This window comes from Neopsephotus bourkii, unplaced genomic scaffold (genome assembly GCF_033783945.1).
Source record: "Neopsephotus bourkii isolate Nb327-2 ecotype Australia unplaced genomic scaffold, CSIRO-AGI_Nbou_v1 NB_1810, whole genome shotgun sequence".
Classification (NCBI taxonomy): domain Eukaryota; kingdom Metazoa; phylum Chordata; class Aves; order Psittaciformes; family Psittacidae; genus Neopsephotus; species Neopsephotus bourkii.
This window is the reverse complement of record NW_026902283.1, coordinates 591408-618716: the sequence shown is the minus strand read 5'-3', so window position 1 is coordinate 618716 and position 27309 is coordinate 591408. Positions and strand designations below refer to the sequence as shown.

Here is a 27309-nt window from a genome sequence, read left to right as displayed (position 1 = left end):
ATCAAGACTTTGTCAGGCCTGTCTTAAAATTCTTATACCTTCATTAGATTCTTACTTCATGATTTGCAGTCTCCTGAAACACTGTTTGGAAACACAAGCAGCGTGTTGCTTGACAAGAGTTATCCATGTACTATAACTGCATGAAAAACAGGAAATATTTTACACAGTGAAGAGAAGACTTATGAACATTTACTTTGGGAAGATAGTATAAAACAAGGAGAAAGTGCCAAAGAGCTGGCATTTTATAAATGCATATAGTAACTTACTTTGCAGTAGTATTTTTGCATTTCTATACTAATGATTTTCATAGAATCATAAAATACCATGTTGGAAAGGACCTTGAGGATCATCTGGTTTAACCTTTCTTGGTAAAAGCATGGTCTACACTAGATGTCCCAGCACTATTTCCAGTTGAATCTTAAAAAAATGCCCAATGTTGGAGAATCTGCCACTTCCCTGGGAAGATTATTGCAATGGCTGATTGCTCTCATCGTGAAAAACATTTTTCGTGTGTCCAGTCACAGGAATTTCCCTTGGAATAACTTGTACTCATTACCCCATGTCTTTTCCATGTGACTCCTTGTAAAAAGTGAGTATCCGTCTTTGCAGCCACTCTTTAAATACTGGAACATTGTGATAAGGTCCCCCATAAGCCTTCAGAAGCCAGCCGTGTGAGGAAAGGCTGAAAGAGTGGGGCTTGTTCAACCTGGAGAAGAAAAAGCTCTGGGAAGACCTTGTAGTAGACTTCCAGCGTCTAATGGGTGGTCTACAAGAAAGTTGGAGAGGAACTTTTTACAAAGGCATATGGGGATAGAATAAAGGGTAATGGTTTTAAACTAGAAGAGGGTAGATTTAGATTAGGTATTGGGAAGAATTTCCTTGCTGGGAGTGTGGTGAGACACTGGAGAGGTTGCCCAGAGAAGCTGTGGATGCCCCATCCCTGGAAGTGTAAAAGGTCAGGTTAGAAGGGGTTTAGAGCAGCTTGGTCTAGTGAAAAATGTCCCTGCCTATGGCAGGATGGTTGGAACTAGATGATCTTTAAGGTTCCTTCAAACCCAAACCATTCTAAAATTCTATGACTACCATACCAGATAAAATAGCAAGAGAGTAGGACCATTGTATACTTTGCTCATACAGTTCTTTCAGCTGCTTCCAGATATTCCTAGCCTTGTCTGCTGCTCCTGTAATCAGTGAGATTACAGGCTGTGTGTAGCTGGTTTCCTGTCAAACTGCCAGAGCTGTATTGAAGAGGAGGATACAAATAGTGATTTTAACAATTCAAACTGGCAAAAACTGGATTAGTATTTAATAGGGTAAAAGAAAGACTTTGCATGCAAGGGGACTTGTGCACATCATCTTGTATGGCCCCTCTTGCTCAAAACCTCAAACAGGTTGCCCAGGACTGTGTCCAGATGGCTTTTGAATATCTCAAAGGAGGGAGATTCCACCACCTCTTTGGAAAACGAGTACAAGTGCTCGGTCACCCTCACAGTAAAAATGTTTCATGATGTTCAGATAGGACCTGTGTTTCCACTTCTGCCAGTTGCCTGCTGGCCACGCTCCTTTGGATGCGGCCCAAGATACAATTGGCCTTCTGCGCTGCAAGTGCACACTGCCAGCTCATGTTCAATCTTTGATCCACCTGTACCTCCAAGTCCATCTCCTGAGGGGTACTCTCAATCCCCTCATCCCCCAAGCTGTGTTAATACTAGGGTTGCCGGTATCAATAGGCAGGACCTTGCACTTGGTGTTGTTGAACCTTCTGAGGTTCACATGGGTCCACTTTTTGAGCTGTCCAAGTCTCTCTGGATGGCATCCCGTCCCTCTGGAATATCAACCGAACCACACAGCTTGGTGTCATCTGCCAACTTGCTGATGGCACACTCAATCCCACTGTCTATGCCATCGATAGAGACGTTAAACAGTACTGGGCCCAATACGGACCGCTGAGGGACACCACTCCCCACAGATCTCCATCCAGACCATTGAGCCATTGACCACTGCTGTCTGGATGCGACCATCCAGTCAGTTAATTATCTGCTGAACAGTCCATCCATCTAATGTGTCTGTGTGATATAGAGAGAAGGATGTTGTGGGGGACCATGGTGAAGGCCTTACAGAAGCTCAGATGGATGACATTTATAGTTCTTCCTGTTTCCATTCATGTAGTCACCTCACCATGGAAGGGCACTAGGTTGGTCAGGCAGGACTTGTCCTTCCCTTGGCAAAGCTATGCTGATTGTTTTGAATCACCCCCCCTGCCCACCAGTTGTCTTATCGCTTCTAGAAGTATCTGTTCTATGGTCTCCCCAGGCACAGAGGGGAAGCTAACAGGTTGGTAGTTCTCAGGAACCTCCTTTCTACCCTTTTTAAAACTAGGTGCAATGTTTCCTTTTTTCCCACTCACCAGGAACTTCACTGGACTGCCATGACTTGTCCAATATCATGGAGAGCCCCTTGGCAGCTTCTTGGCAGGAACCCCCAGCCAGTTCCTCAGGACTCTGGGATGCACATTGTCATGTCCCATAGATTTGTGTTCAGGTTCCACAAATGATCACAAACGTGATCTTCACTTACAGTGGGAGAGACTTTGCTTCCCCAGCTCATGACTTGCAGTTCATCCACTTGAGAGATGTGGGGAGAGAGCCTGCCAGTGCAGACTGAGGCAGGAAAGTTGTTGAGTGCCTCAGCCTTCTTGTCTGTTGTTAGTAGTTTATCAGTCTTTCTCATCGGGGGTGCATGGTTTCTTCAGATTTCCTCTTCTGATTGATATATATGTATAAACCCTTGTTATTCTTTTCGCTCCTTGCCAAATTCAGCTAATGGTACAGGTAAATTAGTACTTAAGCAAGTGGGACTGGAAGACAGAGTGTAGTGGCCAGTATCATAAAATCATAGAATAGTTAGGGTTAGAAAGGACCTTAAGATCATCTGGGTCCAACCCCCCTGCCATGGGCAGGGACACCTCACACTAAACCATGTCACCCAAGTCTCTGACCAACCTGGCCTTGAACACTGCCAGGGATGGAGCATTCACAACTTCCCTGGGCAACCCATTCCAGTGTGTCACCACCCGCACAGTAAAGAACTTCTTCCTTATATCCAGTCTAAACTTCCCCTGTTTGAGATTTAACCCATTACCCCTTGTCTTATCGCTACAGTCTCTAATGAAGAGTCCCCTCCCCAGCATCCCTATAGGCCCCCTTCAGATACTGGAAGGCTGCTATGAGGTCTCCACGCAGCCTTCTCTTCTCCAGACTGATCAGCCCCAACTTCCTCAGCCTGTCTTCTTACGGGAGGTGCTCCAGTCCCCTGAGCACCTCGTGCTCCTCCATCCTCATGGTCTCCTCTGGACTTGTTCCAACAGTTCCATGTCCTTTTTATGTTGAGAACACCAGAACTGCACACAATACTCCAAGTGAGGTCTCACGAGAGCAGAATAAAGGGGCAGGATCACCTCCTTCGACCTGCTGGTCACACTCCTTTTGATGCAGCCCAGGATACCGTTGGCTTTCTGAGCTGTGAGCACACACTGAAGCCAGCTCATGTTCATTTTCTCATCGACCAGCACCCCCAAGTCCTTCTCTGCAGGGCTGCTCTGAATCTCTTCTCTGCCCAACCTGTAGCTGTGCCTGGGATTGCTCCGACCCAGGTGTAGGACCTTGCACTTGGCATGGTTAAACTTCATGAGGTTGGCATCAGCCCACCTCACAAGCATGTCAAGGTCCCTCTGGATGGCATTCCTTCCCTCCAGCATATCAACCGAACCACACAGCTTGGTGTCATCGGCAAACTTGCTGACGGTGCACTCAATCCCACTGTCCTTGTCACCGACAAAGATGTTGAACAAGACCGGTCCAAACACCGATCCCTGAGGGACACCACTCGTTACTGGTCTCCTGTTGGACATTGAGCCGTTGACCACAACTCTGAATTATATTGCAGTGGACTGGCTGTTAAAAGACCTTGATTCATGTGTATTGAGAATTGTAATTATTTTATTAATATTTGCATTGTGCAGCGAGTTTTTGTCATTCAAGTTTATAGAAACCCTTTCAATTCAGTGCATTTCACATTCCTGAATTGTGCTAAGTGACTTAGATACATAGGAAGACAAGTAAAAGAGTCATAAAACGGACACTTCTGTTGCTCATAAAATAGTAGTATTTATTGACACCTCTGTTTTCTGTCAAAGAAATTCTTTTTCAGTCCAGAAATTATTTTAATCTGTATTTCAAATACTGTGTCTGATGAAGCTTACATTTTCAGCAGATACTTTAGCATTGATAGCAGTGTTTAATGTACTATCTAAATTCTGGGTGTATTCAAGATTAGTCATCATTATTATTGTGAACCTGCTGATGAAAAATGTGAGAAACAGCAAAGAATTTTCTCTCCCATAATTCTTCCCAAGATGAATTTCTCTTATATCTACCCTTATTCCACATAAGAAAGATACTTTACAGTTTTGTTATTGGTAATGTGAAGTAATGGAAGTTCAAATGAAAGCAGTTTTTATTTCATCCCTTGGAGACCGGTAAAAATCAGAGCTAAACATGTCTGTTTTTATCTGTTCTCAGCCTTCACACAATGCTTTTGTCAAGGTTACAAGTAACAAGAGGTGATACGACTCTGGAAAGTGTTTGGGTCTTTTTTTCTTGATGTCTTTCTTAGTAGCATTTCTCAGTACAGCTGCCCAGTACAGTGTAACTGAGCCTACAGCTCTTACCAGATTATTTTGGTTTAATTTTTTCAGGTCTTTATAAGGAGGTAGCTGATAGCATAGTTTGATGTGATTCTGATTGTCCTGTTTTATGGAAACTGTTATATACCAGTACCTTTGCTTAAATTACTTCAGTTACTTCATGCCAGGCCATCAATGCTGTAAGACAATAAAGCAAGTTCCAGAAGCACCTGGAACCACCTCCTAGTCTCTTGACTGATTATGTTTGTGATGTGAGCTTATGAGCATTTCTTTTTATGTTGATATTTGGAAGAAATTAACCCTTTTTTTGTCTTTATCATTTTAGCCATGTCCTTCAGGGGCCCGTGATTTTCGAGAAAAGCAATGTGCAGATTTTGACAATATGCCTTTCCGGGGAAAGTATTATAACTGGAAACCCTACACTGGAGGTAATGGTCATCTTCACAGAAATGTTTCCGTATGTGAAGTCTTAAAAATTATATAAATGTTATATAAAGAGTAGTGTTTGTAAATAGAATATTTTGATTAAAATATAATGAGGTAAGTTTACTAGTACTTTTGTCAGTTGCTGAAGATATTGCAGAAGAGCCATCTGTACTCTGTTACTGTTTTGTTTTTATTATGAAGGAGGGCGAGCGTTGTTGAAGGGACTCCGATTAAAAAATATGGAGTCCTTCTCCACCTGCAGTTGTAATATAATTAGGGATTCTGTAGATGATCTGTAAGTGCATTTTATGCCATAGTGATGAATTCAGTGTAAAAATATCTCACAATCGTTCTTCCTTTCTTAAGGTAATAATAATAGGAAAAATAAAAAGAATTTCTAAAACTCTCTAATTCAATTACTAATGCAGTAACTTAATTATAAATAATTGCACTGTGCAATATAAGGGCCTTTTGCAGGGAAGAGGGATATAATCTCTTTGGGATAGTTTAATCAAGTTTATTTTTCTGTCATTCTAAGCTTGTAGATTGTCCTTGTATTATTTTGGTTTTTCCTGTTCTAAACCTATAGGGAACAAGTCTGTGTTTCCACTTGTGTTTTTGTATTTTACTGATGTGGATAGCTTTACTCTTAGTTTTTTAAATAAAATGCCTAAAAAGGATTATTGTGATCATGTGGTCTGAGCTATAACATAATTCTGTAGGACTAAATTCTTAACTAAAATAGTCTGATCTTTGCTTTGAAATTTACATTAATATACTTCTAGCTCTACATTCTTTTGTTATTCTTGTTTTTCAAATAGTGAAGTGGTATCCTTATTGTTTTAAATTGTTCAATAATCATTAGGGTTGTATTAACATAATGGAATCGTTATGGAGCCAGCCAACCTTGCCATATCTTACTATGCGAAATAATCTTTTTTGCAAGAAAGAAGAGTCAAGTAGAGAAATCAATAAAGGGAAGTTAAATAAAGTGTATACATTATATGTGTCAGGTATGCGATAAGATTATAAATTTCAGATCTGTTTATGCATATATACCTTTAACCAGCTGTTAACTTTTCAAGACTTCTGTTTGGTTGTTTTTTTTCGTTCATTTTTGTTGTCCAGGTGGGGTTAAACCATGTGCATTAAACTGCTTGGCTGAAGGTTATAATTTTTACACTGAACGTGCTCCTGCAGTAATAGATGGGACTCAGTGCAATGCTGATTCACTGGATATCTGTATCAATGGAGAATGCAAGGTTACAAATGTTTTATAAAGTACTTAAGGATTAATTTGTTGTGTCTACTATCTCCTGCGTTTAATTATGGTACTTACTTTTATGGAACGTGTGTGTTGACAGGTCAAATTGTTAATGAGAAAGTAATAAGAAATGATATAAAAAGATTTTAAAAGTATTGCAGAAATTAAACAAATCACTTAAATTTCAGTAACTTCTTAGAGACATTCATAGAATCCTTCATTTTGTCTTTTTTTTTCTCTTGCTTTGTGTTTTCTGTTGAAGAATTGGTGTAAAGGGCAACAGGAGATGAACAGAATACTTGCACTGTTCCAAAGCCTGTTCCATCATTCCAATTAGAACACCACTCTGACTGAAAAACAGTAAATGTGAACATATTAATTTGTTTCTCTCTAACTAGTTCATCCTGTTGCAAACAATTCTATTAATGTCATTGAAACAAAGTTGTCATTATTGCTCTGTAGGTCTAGGAAAAAGTATATATAATGATGCAATTATTTTCCATTTACTGAAACTCTGATTATCTATCTTGTAAGATTCCTGTAGAATTGCATTACATAAATTTGAATAGAATTGAAGGTCTGTGCCATATTGTTGGTTATGTACATCCCACCGCTGCTTCAGTTTAGCAAAGTGTTTAATTCTGTACTTCAGGTCTAAACATCTGAACTGTCCTGGTGACTCTAAAAAGTATTTGATTTCACTGAAACTACTAACATAACTAAAACCTAACTCAATGCTAAAGTTCTTTGCTAAATTGAGGGCTGAAGATGTATGTTCATTGAGTAGCAGGATGATATTAAAAAAGACCTAAGAAATAACCCGTGTAATTCTGGTGTTCTTTGTGCAGATTTTGATAGTTTTGAAAAGTCTTTTAAAACAAAATTTCAAGTTGAGAATGAGCTATGTAATAAAATTGGGTCTCTGTCTTCTTGGTGAATCCGAAAGTTGAAATGTAAATGGCTAGAATAATACCATTTTGTGGTCTAATTTCTCTTATGGCCTATGAATTACGTATTTATGGGACACAAGATGATATTGCTAGATAGTAAACAAAGTTGTATAGCTGCCTCTTTCTTTGTATAAATCCCAGGAAAAATTGGCAAGCTTCTGTGTTCATTCTGTTTACATCCTACTTGTTCATTCTCCTTTTTGTTGTGTTTTAAGGATCCAACTGTCTCTATTCATCAGCTTTGTAATAGGATTGAATCAATAAGTTGTAAGAAGTTCATCATTGTTCACTATATTTCTCAAGTAGATAATCAGAAATGTAATTTATTTTTTATGATCACTTATAGACACCTCTTTTTTCCAAAGGCTGTTTAATGCTATCTAATACAGCTTTTAATTCAACCTTTCACTAAGTTTCGTTCTGCATTCATTCTTACAGTAATTTACACTTTACATTCAAAATTACAAAAACAATCATAAGTTTTGCCTGGATAATGTGGAAATATGGTTTATGAAGCTGTAAATGCCTTTGGGATTAATTTTTATGCTATATAAACGTTTAAGAAACACAGCAAATGTTTGCTTAACAAAGCAGTATAGATGGAACACACTTAACTGTTGTAATAGTAAGTAAAAATATAACTAATCATTTATTGATAACTGTAATAATTAAATTGTTTGTAAAACACTGTGAGATCCCTTCCTGAAAGTCACCATAGAAGTGCAATGTAGTTATTAATCAAGATTTGGCAGCAACCCAAATGTGTCTTGTTCTCCTTTATTTTTTTTTCCCTGGTAAGTGAAAACCCACTTACAGTAGCAGCTATCAAAAACAGGGTAGATAAAAAGAACTGAGTATCTCAAACTTGAGACAAACACTTCAGAAAGAAAAAGAAGATGGTGGTGTAAGACCATCATCCTGTTAAAATATTTATTATTATCTGTTCTCAGCATGTAGGTTGTGATAATATTTTGGGGTCTGATGCTAAGGAAGATAGATGCCGTGTTTGTGGTGGAGATGGCAGTACATGTGAAGCCATTGAAGGTTTCTTCAATGATTCACTGCCAAGAGGAGGTATGTATATATATGCCCATTCTATTGCACAATGCATTTAGATGTCCCTTTAGCAAATAACAGTGCTGCATTCATTTCCACAATGGCATTGCTGCTAGTCATTCACTGACTCCTTTTGCTTTGTTGTTGCCTTTTTCTGTAGTACTTTAGATTTACGCCAAATACAGTATGTTTCATTACTGAATACTTAGTTCTCATAGTCTTTAATGCACTTAAAAAAAGCGGGTGGGGTTTTTTAATTATTATCTAGTTAGGTGGTATAGTAATAGTAATGTGTATGATTTTAATGTGTATGGTAGAATCTGATACTTAATCATACATGAAATTTTAGAATGGAAAGAATCCAGAAATGTCTCTTTAAGTTCATCTTATTAAGAACTCAGAAAATGTATATGGGCAATTAGTTTGAAGCTTAACTCAAAAAGGACAGTTATAGTGTGGCAATCTTACTGTTACCAGTTTTGAGCTCCCAAATACAGGAAAAGGATTGGTGCACTGCGGTGAGTGCAGATCAGTGAGGGCTCACTAAGATTATTGGGCTCCGAAGCGCTTGCCCCTCTTTGGGAAAGGCTGAGACAACTGAACTTATTTAGCCTGGAGAAGAGGAGGTTTGTGGGGACCTAGTATCACCCTTCTGATACCTAAGAAGAGTTTATGAATAAGGCAGAGCAAGGCTTTTCACAGTGGTGGGTACATACTGAGAGAAGAGACAATGGCTATAAATTAAAACAAGAGAGGTGCTGACTGAATGTAAGGAAAAAATTTCATCCCCAGGAAGACAGTCCAGCAGCAGATCAGGTTGTCCAGAAAGGTTGCATAGTTCCATCACTGGAGATTTTCCACAACCCAGCAGGGTAAAGCACTGAGTAACTTGGTCTGATCTCCTAGGAGACCCTGCTTCTGGGAGAAAGTTGGGCTGAATCGCTGACGTGCTCTCCAAAGTGAATTATTGTGTGATCCTAAGGTCATTTTAATATGTTAATTATTCATAATATGCTGTTGGAACTACTTTATTAGCACTTATATGATGTCTCTTATTAGAGACATCAATCTGATGAATGGACCACTCGGTGGATAAAGAACTGGCTGGAGGGCCGCACACAAAGAGTTGTGGTCAATGGCTCAGTGTCCAGCTGGAGACCAGTAACGAGTGGTGTCCCTCAGGGATCAGTGTTGGGACCGGTCTTGTTTAACATCTTTGTCGCTGACATGGACAGTGGGATTGAGTGCACCGTCAGCAAGTTTGCCGATGACACCAAGCTGTGTGGTTCGGTTGATATGCTGGAGGGAAGGAATGCCATCCAGAGGGACCTTGACACGCTTGTGAGGTGGGCTGATGCCAACCTCATGAAGTTTAACCATGCCAAGTGCAAGGTCCTACACCTGGGTCGGAGCAATCCCAGGCACAGCTACAGGTTGGGCAGAGAAGAGATTCAGAGCAGCCCTGCGGAGGATTTTGGGGTGCTGGTCGATGAGAAAATGAACATTAGCTGGCTTCAGTGTGTGCTCACAGCTCAGAAAGCCAACAGTATCCTGGGCTGCATCAAAAGGAGTGTGACCAGCAGGTCGAAGGAGGTGATCCTGCCCCTTTATTCTGCTCTCGTGAGACCTCACTTGGAGTATTGTGTGCAGTTCTGGTGTCCTCAACATAAAAATGACATGGATCTGTTGGAGCAAGTCCAGAAGAGGGCCACGAGGATGATCAGGGGACTGGAGCACCTCCCATATGAAGATCGGCTGAGAAAGTTGGGGCTGATCAGTCTGGAGAAGAGAAGGCTGCGTGGAGACCTCATAGCAGCCTTCCAGTATCTGAAGGGGGCCTATAGGGATGCTGGGGATGGACTCTTCACTAGGGACTGTAGTGATAGGAGAAGGGGTAATGAGTTAAAACTTAAACAGGGGAAGTTTAGATTGGATATAAGGAGGAAATTCTTTTCTGTTAGGGTGGTGAGGCACTGGAATAGGTTGCCCAAGGAGGCTGTGAATGCTCCATCCCTGGCAGTGTTCAAGGCCAGGTTGTACAAGGCCTTGGGTGCTATAGTTTAGAGCGAGGTGTCCCTGCCCGTGGCAGAGGGGTTGGAACTTGATGATCTTAAGGTCCTTTCCAACCCTAACTATTCTATGATTCTATTCTATGATTCTATAAAAAGGAATTCCTGACTACATGGTAAGTTCTTGCTATCACTGTCAAATTTTTTTATCACATTTAAAATGTTTTCCTTTTTATCCCATGAAAGAAAATATTCAAGTACATTTGAATCCATATCTCATACTAATTTTTAGTAGTAAATAATACATAATGGTTAGTTTCATGACTAATGTTGATTAATGTAAACAACAATAAGTAATGTTTACCTTTGTGTTACAGGCTATATGGAAGTGATTCGAATTCCAAGAGGTTCTGTGCACATTGAAGTAAGAGAAGTGGCAATGTCAAAGAACTACATTGGTAAGAACATGGTTTAAATGGCAGGCTGTTATTAGGTCGGTTAATGTTGTGAATTGAAGGTACATTTTCTGGTTTGGCTAAACCATAGGCGTAGCAGAAGCAGCAGAGGGAATTATTAGCTCTTAATATTAGGTTGTGGTCAGGCAGTTGCAGCAGTTGGTTAGGATGTATTTTCTTGAGTAGAGCTAATGAGTTACATTGTGTGATTCCTCCTTGTCCACTTGGTGCAAAATCAGATCAATTCACTATAGTTACAGTGTCTGACTCCAGCTGAAGTGCACGAAGAGTATCCAAATGATGTACTGTCCCACACTGAGGTAGTGTCTTCCATTAGAGAAGTCTCTGATCTTGTGGGATTAAACTGGTTTAAAACATGATTTTATTCTTGCAATGATTATTCATCAACAGCAATAGTTACTTAAATGCTAACAATACTGTCTCTTTATCTTAAGGCAATTTAAAGTATCAATTGTACAGTGTTACTGAGGTGCTGTATCGTGTAGATGCCATCCCTGTTTTATAGATAAGGAAAATGAGGTGCAGAAAAACTAGGTGCTTGCTTGAGATAATTCAGGAAGTCTGTTGTAAAGAATAGAATTAAATGCATATTCCCTGATTGTTACTAAATTCTTTAAAGACTGTGTTAAATTTGCTTTCTGTTTTTTTAATACTGATACATACAAATCTGGCTTCATCAGACTCAAAACAGCACACATTTCTGAAGCTCTCTGTATCCTGATTTGCATGGCAGTCCATTCACAGTAGTGCAAGAATACCTATTAATCAAGAATAGATTAGAGAGCTGATTAGTTATACAGCAGACTAACAAATTAACACAACCCAAAGTATATTACATGTTAGACAGCAATTTACAGGTAGCACGTCAGAGGCTGCTTTTGTCAATCTGCAGTCCATGTAGTTGATGTGTATAACACTAACATGTTGGAAACGATTATGATGCCTTAAAGTGTGAGTTGTAAGGGCAGTTATCGTCCTAGGTACATGAATTCCTAAATTGATTTATTGATAATGATGGTACCTTTTACTGTTGGATGCCTAATTTTCTTTCTGCCTGCCTCCACCCTTCTGTAATCCAGCAGGTAATCAACCTCCCTCCATTCTGCAGGAGTAGTACTCCAGCAGTACAGTGCTAATTATGTTTCCAGCATCACACTGCCCATGGCCCTTCCCCCATGTCAGAATATACTGTGGGTAAGGTTGTTCGTATGTTCTGTACTAACATTCAAACAGGTGGTGGGAGAGAGGCATACCATGTATCCTGTCATGGTCATGTACAGCTAAGAACTATTTCATGGAGAGGTGAAAAACAGAACAAAGAGGATAACTCTTAGCTAGTACAGTTCAGCTTGTAATTCTTCTGTTTTATAAGCAGAGGAAGGTGATCTGGAAAAGCATTTCAGTTGGTGGCACTATCTGTCTAAAATGAAAGAAAAATGTATTTTTTCTTTGCTTAAATAAAAAATACAATTTAACTGGTATTTAATCTGGCCACAGATCTAAAAATATAAGGTATTACATAAACACTTTTTTATGTCTGTGTCACAGTTTCAGGGGGTTTCCTGAGCCCTGACTACACACATAGGGGATTCCTCTCCTACACTAGTTTCTTGTGTTTCCAACTTTCAAAAGTGCCATTATACCCTAGTGAAAGATAATCAAGGTGTCAGGGGCCATTTGATTTTGTGATGGGATGTTTTGATCTGTGAGTGTGAACCACACCACTATTTTAGGATGACAAATTTCTGGGGATGGGAAGGTTTTAAATCTGTACTGTCTTAAAAGAGCTGTAAGAGCACAAAGATAGTTAAAAATGGGTTTATTCTATTAAAATACATGTCTCAAGGGTATTGTTTTAGGGATATTTCTTTAGTAACATTGGCAACTTCACAGCTACTTCCCTGTCTTCATGGAGTCCCCTTTGTTGTTGCAGGACAGCTGTTTGTGTGGCCATATCGTGAACCAGATTAGAAAACTGACTCAGATGAAAATAACCATTTATGCATATTCCTGTATTTTCATTTATGTGCACTGCTGCCAAATACAAGACCACAGTCTAGGAAATCAGTTTATCCATTTGGGAGTATGCAAAAAAAGGAAAAAGTTAAACTCTTCCTCTGTAGCTGTCATGCTGGCTTCAAAGTTTCTTTGTTCATTTCAGCTATCAGGCTTCCAAACTAACTACCAAACATCCCATGGTTCCTTAAGATCCAGTTCTTTTGCTAGCCATGGCCTCAAATTTAGGCTACAGTTAGACATTTGGGAACTCAGCTCAGTCAGCACCTGTCCTCACCCTTCTCTGATCAATTCTCTTCCTGCTCTCATTTCTGCACCGATACTGCTCCTGATGTAACAGCAAAAACATGTTTCTACAGTTGCATAAAGAGTTCAGTATTTTAAACTGGTCTGTTGAACAAATAACCCAGCAACAACAAAACTGCCTGATTTCAGAGCTGATGGAAAAATGTTTTAGGAATGGAGTTATCTTCCCTTAAATGGCTTGATCCAGGGTGGTATCTTCCCTTACATTCCTCATATGCAACAGGGTCTTGTGTGCTAATTTTCTGTGGGCTTTCTGCATTCTCAAGTTCTCACAAATGATTTGATAAGGATATTAACTTGTTCCTTCTATCTCATATGCTAATAGCATTATGCCACCGTGTCATCATTGTCATGTAATTATGTTACTGGAATGCTATTCACAACTGTGTGGCCTTCATGTATATGTAACAACTGGCATTGGGTAAATCTATTCACAGAATGCAAATGCATTTTTCATTTCCAGTAAGACAGGTAAAAACTGAACTGCTTTGCTTCTGGATATACATTAAGTCTATACAGCATACATATCGATTCTTCTTTTGATTAAGCTAGATTTTATAAAAGTGGGATGGATAGAAATTTTGGCTGTATAAAAATAGGACTACTGATAAAATACTGATGTTCAGCTGTAACAGTTATATAGCAAGTGAAATAGTGAATATTGTTCTTTTCTTTAAGTACAGTACTGCTTGCATTTTTATTAATTCTTATCTTATACTGAGTTCTTTTAACCATCTCTTTCTTGTGCTGTAAAGCCTATATAAACAATAAGGCATCTGAATTACTTTGAGAATTCCAGAAAGTATGTCAGAGCTAGTTTCTTTACTCAAAGCATCACTGAGACATTTTCCCTATTTTAGGTAAACCATCTGTAAAACTGGATCGTAAACTGTCCTGTTCCTTATGATTGTGATATGATTTTGTCCTCTATCTAGTGAAGTCACTTTACTAGTCTCAACAAAAAATGACATGCCTTTTTGATCATGTATTTCCAACTATCATTTTGCCTTTAAGAACATGTTTTATTTAAAGTAACTATGAATGCTGCATAGCTTGGAAATGACCTTAAGTCAAGAGGTCAGTATCTACTTAACAGAATATTCACCTTAAGATGCAAAGTCGGTTTCATATTTAGAAACTTAGCATAATTTTATTAATAAAACATAAAACACAAAACACAAATCCCTGAATAATACATGTTTGTTCAGCCTAATGTTTCTTAGCTAAAAGAATTATGTTGTATCTATATTACTTTTCTGGTTTAAGGTTTTAAATTAGGAATAATAAAATATTTGATCTGATTAAATAGCTAATAGTTGGGTTTGTAATAGAAATATCTTGGATTTGGATATGGGGAAAAAACCCCACAGTGGACAGAGGCAACAAAACAAGAGCTGATTGACACCATACATCAGACTCAATGGTATTTCTCTTTTCTTCCTCTGTACACTACGTGAAATACCTATTCTGTGCCCCAACTTCTTAACCTAAAGATGATATTAGTAATTGATTATACATTTGAGACCTACATATATCTTACATAAAACTGCATGCATTGCACATAGGTTCAGTTTTAGAGTTGAAGATACATTGCAAGTTGCAATAGGAATTCTCTTTTGTTCCATATAGTGTGTGCATGTTGAAATCTGCAAAGTATACCTGCACACTGAAGATTATTGCAGAGGCAATATTGTTTTGACAGGGTTAAAGAAATGGCTTTATATTGCTTTAAAAAATAAAAAAGCTTCTAGCAAGTTTAGCAGATTAGTAGATAAATTTGAAATGGCTTCTCCATTATAAATGCTGCTTCCAATTTTTAGGTGGCTTGTATTTTTTTTTAAGCTTTAAAATCTGAAGAGGATGACTACTATATTAATGGTGCCTGGACTATTGACTGGCCAAGAAAATTTGATGTTGCTGGAACGGCTTTCCATTACAAGAGACCAACAGATGAACCAGAATCTTTGGAAGCACTAGGCCCTACTTCAGAAAATCTCATAGTCATGGTAAAGTTATAATTAATATATTTATGAAATTTAAAAAATGTGTTCTGAGAAAAGACAAGGCCATGAATGAAATCGAAATAGGTTGTGCCCTAAGGAAATCTCACAGAAAATGTCTCATCTCTTTTAAATGCAGTTCAGAATAATGGTAGTTGGAAATTCTAAATGGGGCATATATTGCATCTCTACATATTGCTGATACATGTAAGTGTTGAGATACAGCATGACAGTTCTTGACAGTTCTGTAGATGTCAGTGGTTTTAAGCCTGGCCTGGGTGTGAAGTGTAGTCTGACCACAGCAAGAGTATCGTGATTTGTCCTGTGTTTATGTTGCTCTGACATACATTGTTCTGAACAGATGGTACAAAATACAAGAAAGTAACAATGTGACCAGGATCTTGATACCCTGTCTCTGACAGGAGGCAGTAGTGAGCCTACTGTTGCATTACTACATTGACGAGAAGCAGAAGAACAAGGTGGCTCTTGCCCAGTATATTGTCATCTGACAGACGTGCAGTTCATGGATTGCTTGAGCCATATAGGATATTTTCTTGCATAGAATGATTGTTGCCTGGATAGTCACATTTTAGGCAGCATTTTCAAACACATGAATCCTGTTTTTCTTCTGTAGGTGTGGATCAGCTGGAGAGTCTATATAGAATGAATCGTGCAATGATTATAGTGTGTTTCTCATTCAGTCAGTGCCACTGACTTTCCTACTGAAAGTTCTCTGGTCTTCTGTCCAAAGAAGATAGGCAAATGTGACTGCAAAATATCACAGAAGATAGACAGGAACGAGGTAGTAGGGGATAAGAAGTATCAGATTGCTGCATCTAACATGATATATATTTCTAGCAACAGAAAGAAAAAGTTTGATAAGGTCAAAGACTAGTCTTGGATGCATGGTATGTGGAGGATAGTCAACAGTGAGGGTAGCCAAAAACTCACAGCGATTGTTGCACTTCCATCTGTATCACCTGCAGCGATATGGCTGCAGTGAGAGTTTTGATACTCCTTTAAAGGACTCAAAGGTGTGATTCCACCAAGCTAATACTGTTGGCTGTTGAATTTGGGGAAAACAATGACCTCGGCTACAGCCTGCTGCTGTTACTATTTTTACTATTATTGTAGTCAGTGGAAGTGCAAACAAGAGCAGAGCTAGGTTCATAACTGCAGTGTGAGTAGCTCCTCACAGTATTTCAGTAAGGACTGCTGTATGTTTGCACAGTAATGTCCTTAACCAACTTTGACCTCACATAATTATTAAGCTGTCAATTTTCATTAAGACATTAATTTAATGAAAACTGTTTTTTTTAGAACAATTATGTTAAGAATGAAGAACTGACAGTAGTTATTAAATTGTTAAGGAGGAAAAAAGACAAAGCTCACCTGAGACAATAATACTTTTGTATATGTTTAAAGTTAGTCCAGGTTCTTTTGGGAATATGTTAAAGAAGTACTATGGCTTCCTTTATTACTATTTTCACTTCCTTAGAACATAATACAAACCTAGATTAAATGTCACTGTAGTTGCCCTCTGCTTGCCTGTTTTAATGGTATAACCAGTTGTTTTCAACTACAGATTCTGCTTCAGGAACAAAATTTGGGTATAAAGTATAAATTCAATGTTCCCATCTCTCGCACTGGCAGTGGAGACAATGAAGTTGGCTTTGCATGGAATCATCTGCCTTGGTCAGAATGTTCTGCTACTTGTGCTGGAGGTAAGACACCAGGCAGTTGAGCTACATGGTAAAGTGAATTGCAAGGTACAGTTTACTGCATAATTATCTAGGTAACTAGTTGAAGACATTTCTTTCAGACATGCCTCAAACCTGAATTTAGTGTAAGAACATTTATTTTATCATAGTGGGTTTTTGTTGCTTTCAAGTACTTCTGGCATGTTCAGATGTTTTTTGTTAAATACAGTGTATCTTGGCACAGTGTTTTTCTAGTGATGCTTCTTCCGAGTTTGTCTTTAAGCTGGTATGTTTGCTTTTAGCACGAGCTCTCTTGATAAAGGACATCAGAAGTTTTAAGTAAGGAGATTGAAAACCAGAAGGCAAATAAGGCACCTGTAAATAAAAGATTGTCTTTGTGTGTTTGTAGGTATTGCTTCACATGATCCTAGTCAGCCCTCCTATCCTCCAGCCACCAAAGTTCAGGATGTATACTGGCAGGTCCCCTGTAGCAGATAACAACTGGATAATACTTCCCAGCCCATAGCAGTGTCTTAAGAATTGCTGCCCTTTTGCAGCACTGGGGGGATTTGTAGATTGTCCCATGTGGTTCAGCATGGGTGCCTTTTACCCTCAATTTACTATATTCCTAATCCTCCCTCTAGTGGCCACCAACGCAGTTCTTTATCTCTGGGAAAGCAGGAGAGTTGGCTTCCTTCAAAGCCAGCACCGTTGCTGCTGCATGGACTAGTGAGTAGAAGTGCCGTATGAATATTATCTTTCTTCTGTCTGGAGACTGAATGCATCATCTCACCATCATAACTCTGTTTCAGAAGATACGGGAGAGTGCTCTAAGTGCACCTCAGATTTCATTTTTCTACTGTACTGTTCACTGCCCATAGCAAGAGGAAAGCACCATGTTTTTTTAAAGAACCCTTGGACCACATATTTGTCCTTTCCTTGGATTTTTTTATGGCTACTGGAGGTATTCATGTTTGCAACTATTGTGACGTGTTTTTTCTGCTGGAACGAGCTGTGGCTGTTACTAGTTGTTTGCTTTTTCAAATACGGCTCTTTGCTTTGATATATGTAATACAGAGAGGACATCACTAATTATTTTCTGTGCCACTAGAGAAAGTCTCAAAACAAAATAGAGGAAGGTACTAACTTTCTCCTATATTTTTTTGTTGTTCATTTGTGGAATCCTGGTTGGCAGGTTGCTTTTTTAACTACTATTCTAGTAATGGTGAGTCTGGTAGGCAAAGGAACATTTTAAAGATGTTATATAAAGATAGGAAGTGCCTAGCTCATAGCAAAAGACAGTTCCAAGTTATAGAACCTTACAAGTACTGCCAAATCATATTTCTATGATAGCAGTGAGTTGATGATCTTTTTCAAGTCAATGGGAGAGCTCCCATTAGTTTAGGTAGAGAGAGAATTTTAGCGATGGGTCTTCTGTCACGTAGGTCATTGTCATTTCAGAGATTTGACAGTATACAAGGGGAACAAATAATTGGCTCTTAAGGAAGAGGCACTTCTCTAGGTTAAAATGTTTTGACTTAATTAACTTTTAATGAAAGATGTATGCATCCCTGAAAACTGTATATGTTTATTAATTTCAAAATTTTTTGGGGGGTGTATTATTTTCAGTAACTTATAGTGGATAAACCATAAGGCACTTGTCTTTCCTTCCTTTCAGCTTAGTATGAGGATATACTGTGGTCATGTATTTTCACTGACCTCTGTGCTCAGGGAGTAAATATTTCATAGTAGCTGTAATTCTTGTTAAAAATTGCATCTGCTTTCTCCATATAAGTACTTGCTATTCCCTGCAGTTTATGAAACACCTTTCTCCATGTGCCAAAAGAAGACAAAATTCTAAAAAGGAACTGAGTCAGGGAAAAAGAAAAAGGAGACAAAGGTGATAGAGACAGGGACCATAACTGGAAAATTTGGCTAATATAAAATAGGGAGTGTTGAGAAAACTTAGAAACGAAACCACTGCATGGCTTTGCTTATTTACGTAGGTTCATTATGGAGTCTGTTATTGAAGTTCTGGTTTTTTTTGAACTCTGTCTTTAGGAGAGACATTTTGCTCTGTATCAGAGGAGAAGAAAATATTAAACAGTTAAAGAATTTCTGACCGAAATTAAAAAAAAAAAAAAAAAAGACAGCAGGAAATATTAGCATGGAAATTAATTTTTTACTCATGAAGTTAAGAAAAAAATAGAGTGACTTTGGAACAAACGGCAAACAAGTTAGGGCATCAACATCTTCCTGCCTGTTATTGTAGTTGATGTAGTTCCCTGTAGGGCATACACTGATCAAGGTTGATCATATGATCTGACCCTATATTTTGGCTTTTGTCATTTCTTCTGCCCATTTCCTGGGATCAAAACCATGGGTTTTAGGGTCAGAAGTCGATAGAGTAGTTGCTCTTTTTGAAGGAGACTCTTGGTATTTACCCCATCGCATCCAATGCCCTTGGTGGGAACATCACACCTGTTCCTATACCTCGTGCATGTCTCAGGAATTCTTTCATTAATAACTCGCCCCCATTGGGTCTGGTTTCTCATATATCTTGATCCAAAAAAGGTCTAGATAACATAGAGCCAGATACACCTTCATATCAAGGTTGTAGCCAGATCTAAGTTCATCTCTGAGCCTGCCTGTATTTTAACATTACGTCACAATTGTAGGTATATGTAAGACTTCAGAGGTGCCTTAAAAGAACATAAAGATAGCAAGTATATAGAAGCCAGGAAATGACAGTTACTTTTTTTGAGGTTCTGGCTGTTCATGAAACAGAGACCAGTCGAGCAGGGATCATTCTCTGAGGCTGTGTCACAGGCCTAGTTCATATACACTTCTCACTACTCCAGTCTAATGCTCTCTAAATCGGACTGACCGCGTCTGCATTATGTACTATTTGACTAAGTCTGTGATGCTTAAAACATAGTTGATGTATGTTTTTTAATTCAAAGAATTTAAAAAATAGTACTGCTTTACATCCCACCAGGTTGATATTTCTGTATTATGAACTTGAGGGTGTGTGCTGAACGTCACGAAGCAGAGCACAAAAGCAAGAACAGCATTTTGGCAGTGCAAAGTTTAAGTAGTTTTGGAGTATTTGATGTTGTAGAAGTGTCCAATTTTGTGCAGTCTCGTCATAGTATTTTGAGAGCAATTCACTCTATTCAGCTGTTCCTAGAGTTGCTTGTAGGCCTTGTCTTGGAGAAGGTTCTAGAGCTGTCAGGAGCCAAGAAGCAAGCTAACAGCAAGCTAGGAACAGCCTGCAATCTTTCATTAGATGATAACATGCAGCCTTTTGCACTGGATTTCTCTATTTTGTTCACCTTTGCTGTGCTGACAAGTCACATCTGAACAGTAAAAGTGCTTTAACTTTTCTCTGAACAGTAAAAGTGCTTTAACTTTTCAAGCAGGATCTCTGTTCTAAGGCTTGTCTCAGTTTTGCAGAGTAGGAAGAGCATGGTAAATGGAATGGTAGGGAGAAGGAGTGTTTCCTGATTACAACAGTGTTAGAGCTCTGGATTCTGTTTATGCCTCCCATCTGTGGTTCTCATGTGATACTGAGCAAATCAAAGCATACATTACAGTCTTACATGTTAATTATCAGTTCATCATTCATCACTGCATGAACTGTGCATAAAGCAAAGTATTCTGAAAACAGCCAAGCATGTGAAATCAGTGGACTCTTTCCACTACAGACATCGTGCCTCCTCTTCCCCTGTAGTATTCATAAAGTGATCTAGGAGATGAAGTTTGTGAAACAGTTACATATTTATATTGCTTCTAAAAAGCAGAAGGAAGTTAGAATTTCTTTCGTGAGAGATTGTAAACTGTGTATTTCGTAGTGTCTTTCAAGTTAAAGGGGAAAAGAACAAAATACTCCGTAGTTTCTTCTGCCAGTGAATGTCACCTTCTGTAGAGTGAACCAAGCAGAATCAAGTCTCTAAAGTCTGAGGTTTACTTTGGTATTTTCTTAACGTTTTTCTAAAAATAGGTTTTTCAGATTTTCTGGGTATATAAGTTTGCCTGGTAACAGCCAACATTTTTTTTTTTTCTCTTACATTCATGTACTCATATGTAAGATGAGAATACAATTTCATTCAGTTTTAGCGCGTCTTAGTGTCTGTTCATAGGCTTGGAAATCTAGAACTGCAGCTCTTCTTTTTGGACACTAGAACCAGTATTTTCTATACTGAAAAACGTTTCTTTAAATTACAAATTTAGAGTATCTGAGCTAATTTTTCCTGTCTGGGAACTTTACGTTAAACTGAGCTAGATGTGTTCTCAGTATTAATTCCCTTTTTCCTGGAAGTTTACTGGTAACTGCTCTACTCTAAGTCAAGAGTTTTCAGAAGGAAATTTGTTACTGTCTTATATAGGTCTTTATAGGTGTGTCAGACTTAGACATAACTACAGGAAAACTATTCCAGAGAACACCAGAATATACAGTGGGAGGAGAGAACCGGTTATTCCGAATCTTAGGATCATGGAATGGTTTGAGTTGGAAGGGACCTTAAAGATCATCTGGTTCCAGTCCCCACTGTCCTGCCATTGTCAGGGACACCTTCCACTAAAGCGGGTTGCTCAAAGCCCTGACCAGCCTGGTCTTGAACACTGGCAGGAATGGGGCAGCCACAGGATGGATGGATGGATGGATGGATGGATGGATGCTGAATAGGTGAACAGTTGAACAGTTCACTTGAATTCATAAAAAATAATGACAACGACATATTTTCCTTAAGAAGCTGATTATCATTTAATGAGAAAGTCTGAGAAAGGGAAAAGTAGAATACGTAGAAACAGCATATGAATCAATAAAATGATGGCTAGAAAGAGAAGGATGAAGTACTAAAATAGGAAAGGGTGATATATATCGCTTCCAGGTAATAGAGTTGTAGTTTATTTACTGTCATGCCTGTCTTACCGTATATGTTATCTTGTAGCAAGTGTATCCATAAGTATGCTTAATAAGGAAGTGACTGCTGGTGCTATTGTAGAAAAAAAATCCAATGAAAAAAAAATAATCCTTCTCTGTTTTTACTTCTGTATACACTTAAAAATAACTCCAATAAGTGCATGTCCCCCTTTTTAAATTTCTTCCATGCTTAATAATTCTAGCAGTAAATGGGAATGAATGACAGCATTTGTTATCTGGAATTTACTAGGTATCCTAAGCATTGGCTTTGATCATTTGTTCTATTAGAGTTCATCTCCAGATGAGTTCAATGTCTTAGATATTCATGGGGGTTTATGACATAGTATACTATTATAAGTAAATTGATTGCCATCCAGTTTTCATTGTTGCTCATTACTTTTATGTCTACTATGTTTTTCTTTCATGTCCTTAAATGAATTGTGAAACTGTCTTTAGACAAATAAAACATGCTTGTCCTCATGATGAACATCTTGTGATCCGATGAGTGAGCTCAGAAAGTATGTCTGGGTTAACCAGCATGCACTAGTTTTAGTGATACAGGATTCACCATATATTGGTATTGGCATCTTTATAATTAACTGCTGCAATAGCAAACCACAATTTTTGGGACTGGTTTTAAGAACAGATATAACATTTACATGCCTGCAGTTTTAATTTAAGAAGAAAATGTGTTTCATGTAATTTAAAAGTTGGCTGCTGAAAGTCATGCAGACTATTTGTGAATTGAAATCTGCAAACCATCTCATTTCTCTGGAGATTATGGTCACTAAACCACTGGAGTTTTGTTTTCTATTAGAATTGCATTGACCAGTCATGAGGACATTTTATCATAAACTATAAATCTGTAGATTTGAAAGGAGAATGTTTCTGTCTAACTGCTTGTAATTAGTCCCCAAGAGTTTAAATGAATTTGTTTAGCGGTGCTTTTTAGATTATTTTAAGAGAGACCATACAGTCAGGGAAGAGTTGATTACATAAAAAAGAGTTTTTTCAAGGCCCAGGGGGCTTAACCATGTTGTAGCTGTTGTCTGGGTAAAAGCTGAACTTCTGGTTTTTCCATTTCTTTTTCTTGTCTAAGTTAGAATCTGAATTTTGTTTCTGAGATTTTATTTTAAATAACACTGTAATTAGTATGGAAAGATGCAAAGTACACATACTGTCTGGGAAGATGCTGAAGAATGTTTTAAAACGGTATTAATATGTCTCCTAGCATGGATTAAAAGTTCTTCACTGTGTGAGTGATTAGTGGTGAATACTGTCTTATGGATTATATGATACCTGACAGATTCAATAAATAACACATCTGGCTCACTTTTTTTTTTTTTTTTAAATGAGCACAATGACACTTTGTGTTCATAGTACTTCAGAATACTTTCTTACTACATAACTCCTTAGAAACGAATTTACTGATGCTGCCAATTTTTAGCCAAAGCCTAGAAGGAAATGTGTCTGATGCCAGTAGGAAATTCAGTCAAAACATTACTATCTATGCTATCCCATAAATGTCTTTGCAAGAACAGTACACGTTATTAAAGTGCTTTATTCTAAAATACATATAAATTATTTTTAAATAATTATATTTGACAGAAATACCATTATGAAGGCAGCATTCAGCCTATTTCATCAGCCACCAAGAGAACTAAGGCAGCTTGTGGTAGAAAGGATAAATGGTTATTCAGCAGTTGAGCTGAACATTAATTCTATGTCAGCTAACAGCGCCATGTTAGTAGCATTGCTATTTGGCTAGGCCTTTAAAATACTATTTCTTGTCATAGTGATGTTTGAGTAGAAAATTGCAAAAGAAATACTCCTACTAAGGTTGTCATAGCTAATTTTATAATATTCATCTGTTGGCAGTGTTTGCATAGATTATGGGGTTTAAAGTGAACTAATGTTTTCACAGCCTCTCAAATACTTAGATCTTCCACTTATCTGTTAAGAACCAAAGAAAGAGATAAACCCAACATTTTTCTCTCTCATGCTGCAATTGATGTCTTTTCTCTACTAAAATAGTACTAAAGGAGTATAGAACCAAAGAAAATAACTTGGCACTCTGCATATCAGTGTACATATATATATTTAGAGAGAGAAAACTACTAACCAATTTGAAGTTTTGAAGAAGTACAAAGATGTAGAAAGAAGTAAGTGACAAATAGGGCAGCATAAAAAGTAGAAATTTGCTGACAGTGCAGCACTAGAAGACACAGGGAAGCCTGGGATATGTTGTAACCCTGACAAAGGTAGGTTTGATTTTAGGATACGTTTGTTTAGAAGTATAAATGACACTGCATAAGTCACTAGTAAAATCACGTTGGAGTACTAGGCACAGTTTCTATTGTAGCTGTAATAAACTCAGGTGTGAGGAGGTTTGTGGAAGTGTTGTGAGGCTGATCAAAGGAGGCTGATCAAAGGAATGGTCTACCTAACAGCACAGAGAGTTGGTTAACACAATAAAGTTACTTAAACTGAAGGAATGTTTTTAATTAAAAAAGACCTAACTTGGCAATTAATACATCTAGCATGGAAATTGGAATGCTTTTAGTAGTCACAAATGAGAAGTTCGGAAAAGAAAAATGTATTTGGGGTTGAAGTGGACCTTGATCAGTTTATGAAAGGGGTTACACAGAGTGACTCCCAGCAATAGAAAGGCGTTGCTTTTACATGTATGTTCCACACTCCTTTTTTCCAAGGTTATTTAATTGCCCTTACAGTGCAAGATCTCACTGAATTTCAGGTTTATATCAGTTCATGTAATTGAAGTATTAGGTGCTGAGAATGCTGTAAATAGAACATCTTGATGTTTAGATTTCAGGTCTTTGATATCTGATACATGAATACCTGAAAGAAAACACCTATATGTTAACACAATCAACCAACAGCTGTGTAGGCTTGTACTTCAGGCCCTTGAGGGTCCCCCATGATAATAATTTGTTTCTCAATTCCAACTGGGCCTATGTAGCAAAATTATTTTTTCCAACATGTAAAGCACATAAATTGAAAGGAAAAAATGGAGGTTGAATAGCATTCAAAAATGGTTGGGTTTTTTAGCTTGGCCATGTAGATTTGGTATGTAGGATACACTTGGAAAATACTCTGGTAGCCTTCTCTGCTGTTTGATACCTGTAGAAAGAAGAACCTGATTGGTTTACCTGGCTCACCTGCAAGATGTGTCTCATAATATTATATTTTTCATAAATAAAACTTACTTTAAAATGACTGTGATGTTTACAGTTAACCTAAGATATCAGATGTGTGAAATTATTTACAACTTGATTTAAAGTGCTTACTTTGTGAAGGTTACATGTAGCTGTAATCAAAAAGCACATATCCCAGGAGCAAAGCTTCAGACTCTGGCTTTAGGTGCTGCAGTAGAGTGAAGACTCCAGCATTAAGCATTTTTGGTCTCAGCATTGTTAATGATTTTGAAGTGAGGTGATGAGGCAGGTGATTTTGAGAGCCGATAAAAGTTCCCACCTGCTAAACAGGCATCCTGTAAGAAATGAGGTATGTTGAGTGATGAATCTAGTTTCCCTCCTGCTTGTCAGAAGTGTCAACATTAGAGGTGAGGGAACATGGAACATTTTTATGTGCTTAGAATCCAGAATGAATGTTTTGCCTGGGAGTATTTGAATTAATAAGGCTGTTTTTATATGAGGGATAATAAACATGTTTTGTGGGATGCCATGACAGTAGCAATTTGCTGTTGCAGAGAGATTTCCACTGGAATTACATCTCCAGATGAGTACTCTTAACTGTGTGTCATAGAAACCTGAAAGGTCTAAGAGGGCAGGGAAAGAGAAGATATTTTTAATACACATTCTGGGTGACAGTGCAGCCAGGGCAAGATTCAGGAGGAACTCATGGCAGGAAGACAAGGGTTTTGATCTGCAACTGGAAAATAAGACGCTGGTCTAGCACAGGCAGGTATGAATTTTCATCTTTTTCTTCAAGGTGGTTTAGGAATTGTATATCAGGCTCTAAGCAAATAAAAAAAAAACTATAAATAATCTATGAGCTAGAAATTTATCTAGAAACCTTAGCTAAATTACCACCAAGTCTCAGAAGTTATGATATGCTCGTGGGAATTTGGAATCCCCTTAGAGTGAGAAGGGTTCATACCTACTGCATCTGCAGCCCCCTGGGGAGTGCATGCCATCCTCAGAATTCGTGACCATTGGGAACAATGTCCTTCACACATTACACCATGAAGACATTTCATTTGTTTATAGACTGGGAGACTTCTGTTCATAGCCAAGCAGGATGCTTTGTGGGCCAGACTTCAGGGATCTCAAGGCTAGGCTTGATTCACTGTTGGAATTAAATACCTGAATTTCATATAGGTCATGTTTTAGGAACCAAAGTAGGAGATTTTGTTCTTGTCCATAATGAATAATAAAAGAAGCAATTGCAAGGTAAGTTGTTTAGCTTGCTTAAAATGAGCAAAAGTACTACGAATACCTGGTGAAAGAAATCTCATGGTTTTAGTGGGATGTTTAGTGTCTGAAAAACATATAGTTACTTTTATTACTGCACAGCTATCTCCTATAAAAAACTTGTCTTAAAATAAAGAGAGGGCTGTAAAGTAAAGTTGGCAGATATTTGAAGCCATGATGGTTTAATCCCTGTTTAATTGTATGCATTTCACATGTTGGAAAAGTTAAGTAATTGCTTCTCTTTTTAAGAAAGGATATCGGATTTTTGCAACTTTTATCATACAAATAATCCTATTACTTCAGTATTATGAATACTCATGTTCAATAAGACCTGCATATGAACTGTGGATCCACAGTGTTTTTATGCTAGCAAACATCATATAGCTTGTTTTAACAAGAGAGGAGGAGGTCATATGTAGTACTCTTTACAACAGTACTCTGAGCTGCACTGTTGTAGCACCAATGGCACTTTAATGCCTTTTTTCAGATCCTGTTTTTTTTTTAAATCAGAAAATGCTCAATATTCTACCTTATGATGGAGCCTTGGCATTGGTAAGTTGTTATGTTTGGGAATAATAATCAGGTCTGAACTGCTCCGTTGATGGTTAGCAGTGAAAGAGGCGCTGTGAGCACCAGACAAAATGAGTGTTCACAGAAACAAGCTGCATCTTTCAGAATGAGTAATTCTTCTACTATTTTAATGAAGAAAATGTTTATAGACTAACATGTATAAAAATGCAACACTGTTTCCTAGTATTGCTGGGTTATTATAAACCAGAGCACATAAACAATTGTGCATTGAAGTGTGACCACATTCTATTTGTTGATGTTTTCTTCTGAAATTTAAGTGTGTTATACTAGGAAAGGAGGGTAGGCAGAAAATTGATTTTGTGCAATATACAAATAAAAACAATCTGTTAGTAAATCTATAAATATATTCCTTTTGTTTTGGAAAAAAGCAATTTTAAATCCTCTGTCTTAGGGGTGGCCTAAAATTGAAGGAAACAGATTTACTGTAATCGG

General features: G+C 38.0%; 1 protein-coding gene across 3 annotated transcripts in view; it reads left to right on the top strand.

Moving 5' to 3' along the window:
• Positions 1 to 27309, top strand: part of ADAMTS6 (ADAM metallopeptidase with thrombospondin type 1 motif 6) — a 149332-nt gene that overhangs the window by 102845 nt on the left and 19178 nt on the right. For all 3 annotated transcript variants that reach the window (XM_061342659.1, XM_061342657.1, XM_061342658.1), the window contains exons 15-20: positions 5031 to 5133; positions 6260 to 6393; positions 8296 to 8419; positions 10788 to 10868; positions 15051 to 15214; positions 16794 to 16932. In XM_061342659.1, coding sequence (XP_061198643.1) covers positions 5031 to 5133; positions 6260 to 6393; positions 8296 to 8419; positions 10788 to 10868; positions 15051 to 15214; positions 16794 to 16932 — 745 coding nt within the window. The remainder of the gene's footprint in view (positions 1 to 5030; positions 5134 to 6259; positions 6394 to 8295; positions 8420 to 10787; positions 10869 to 15050; positions 15215 to 16793; positions 16933 to 27309) is intronic.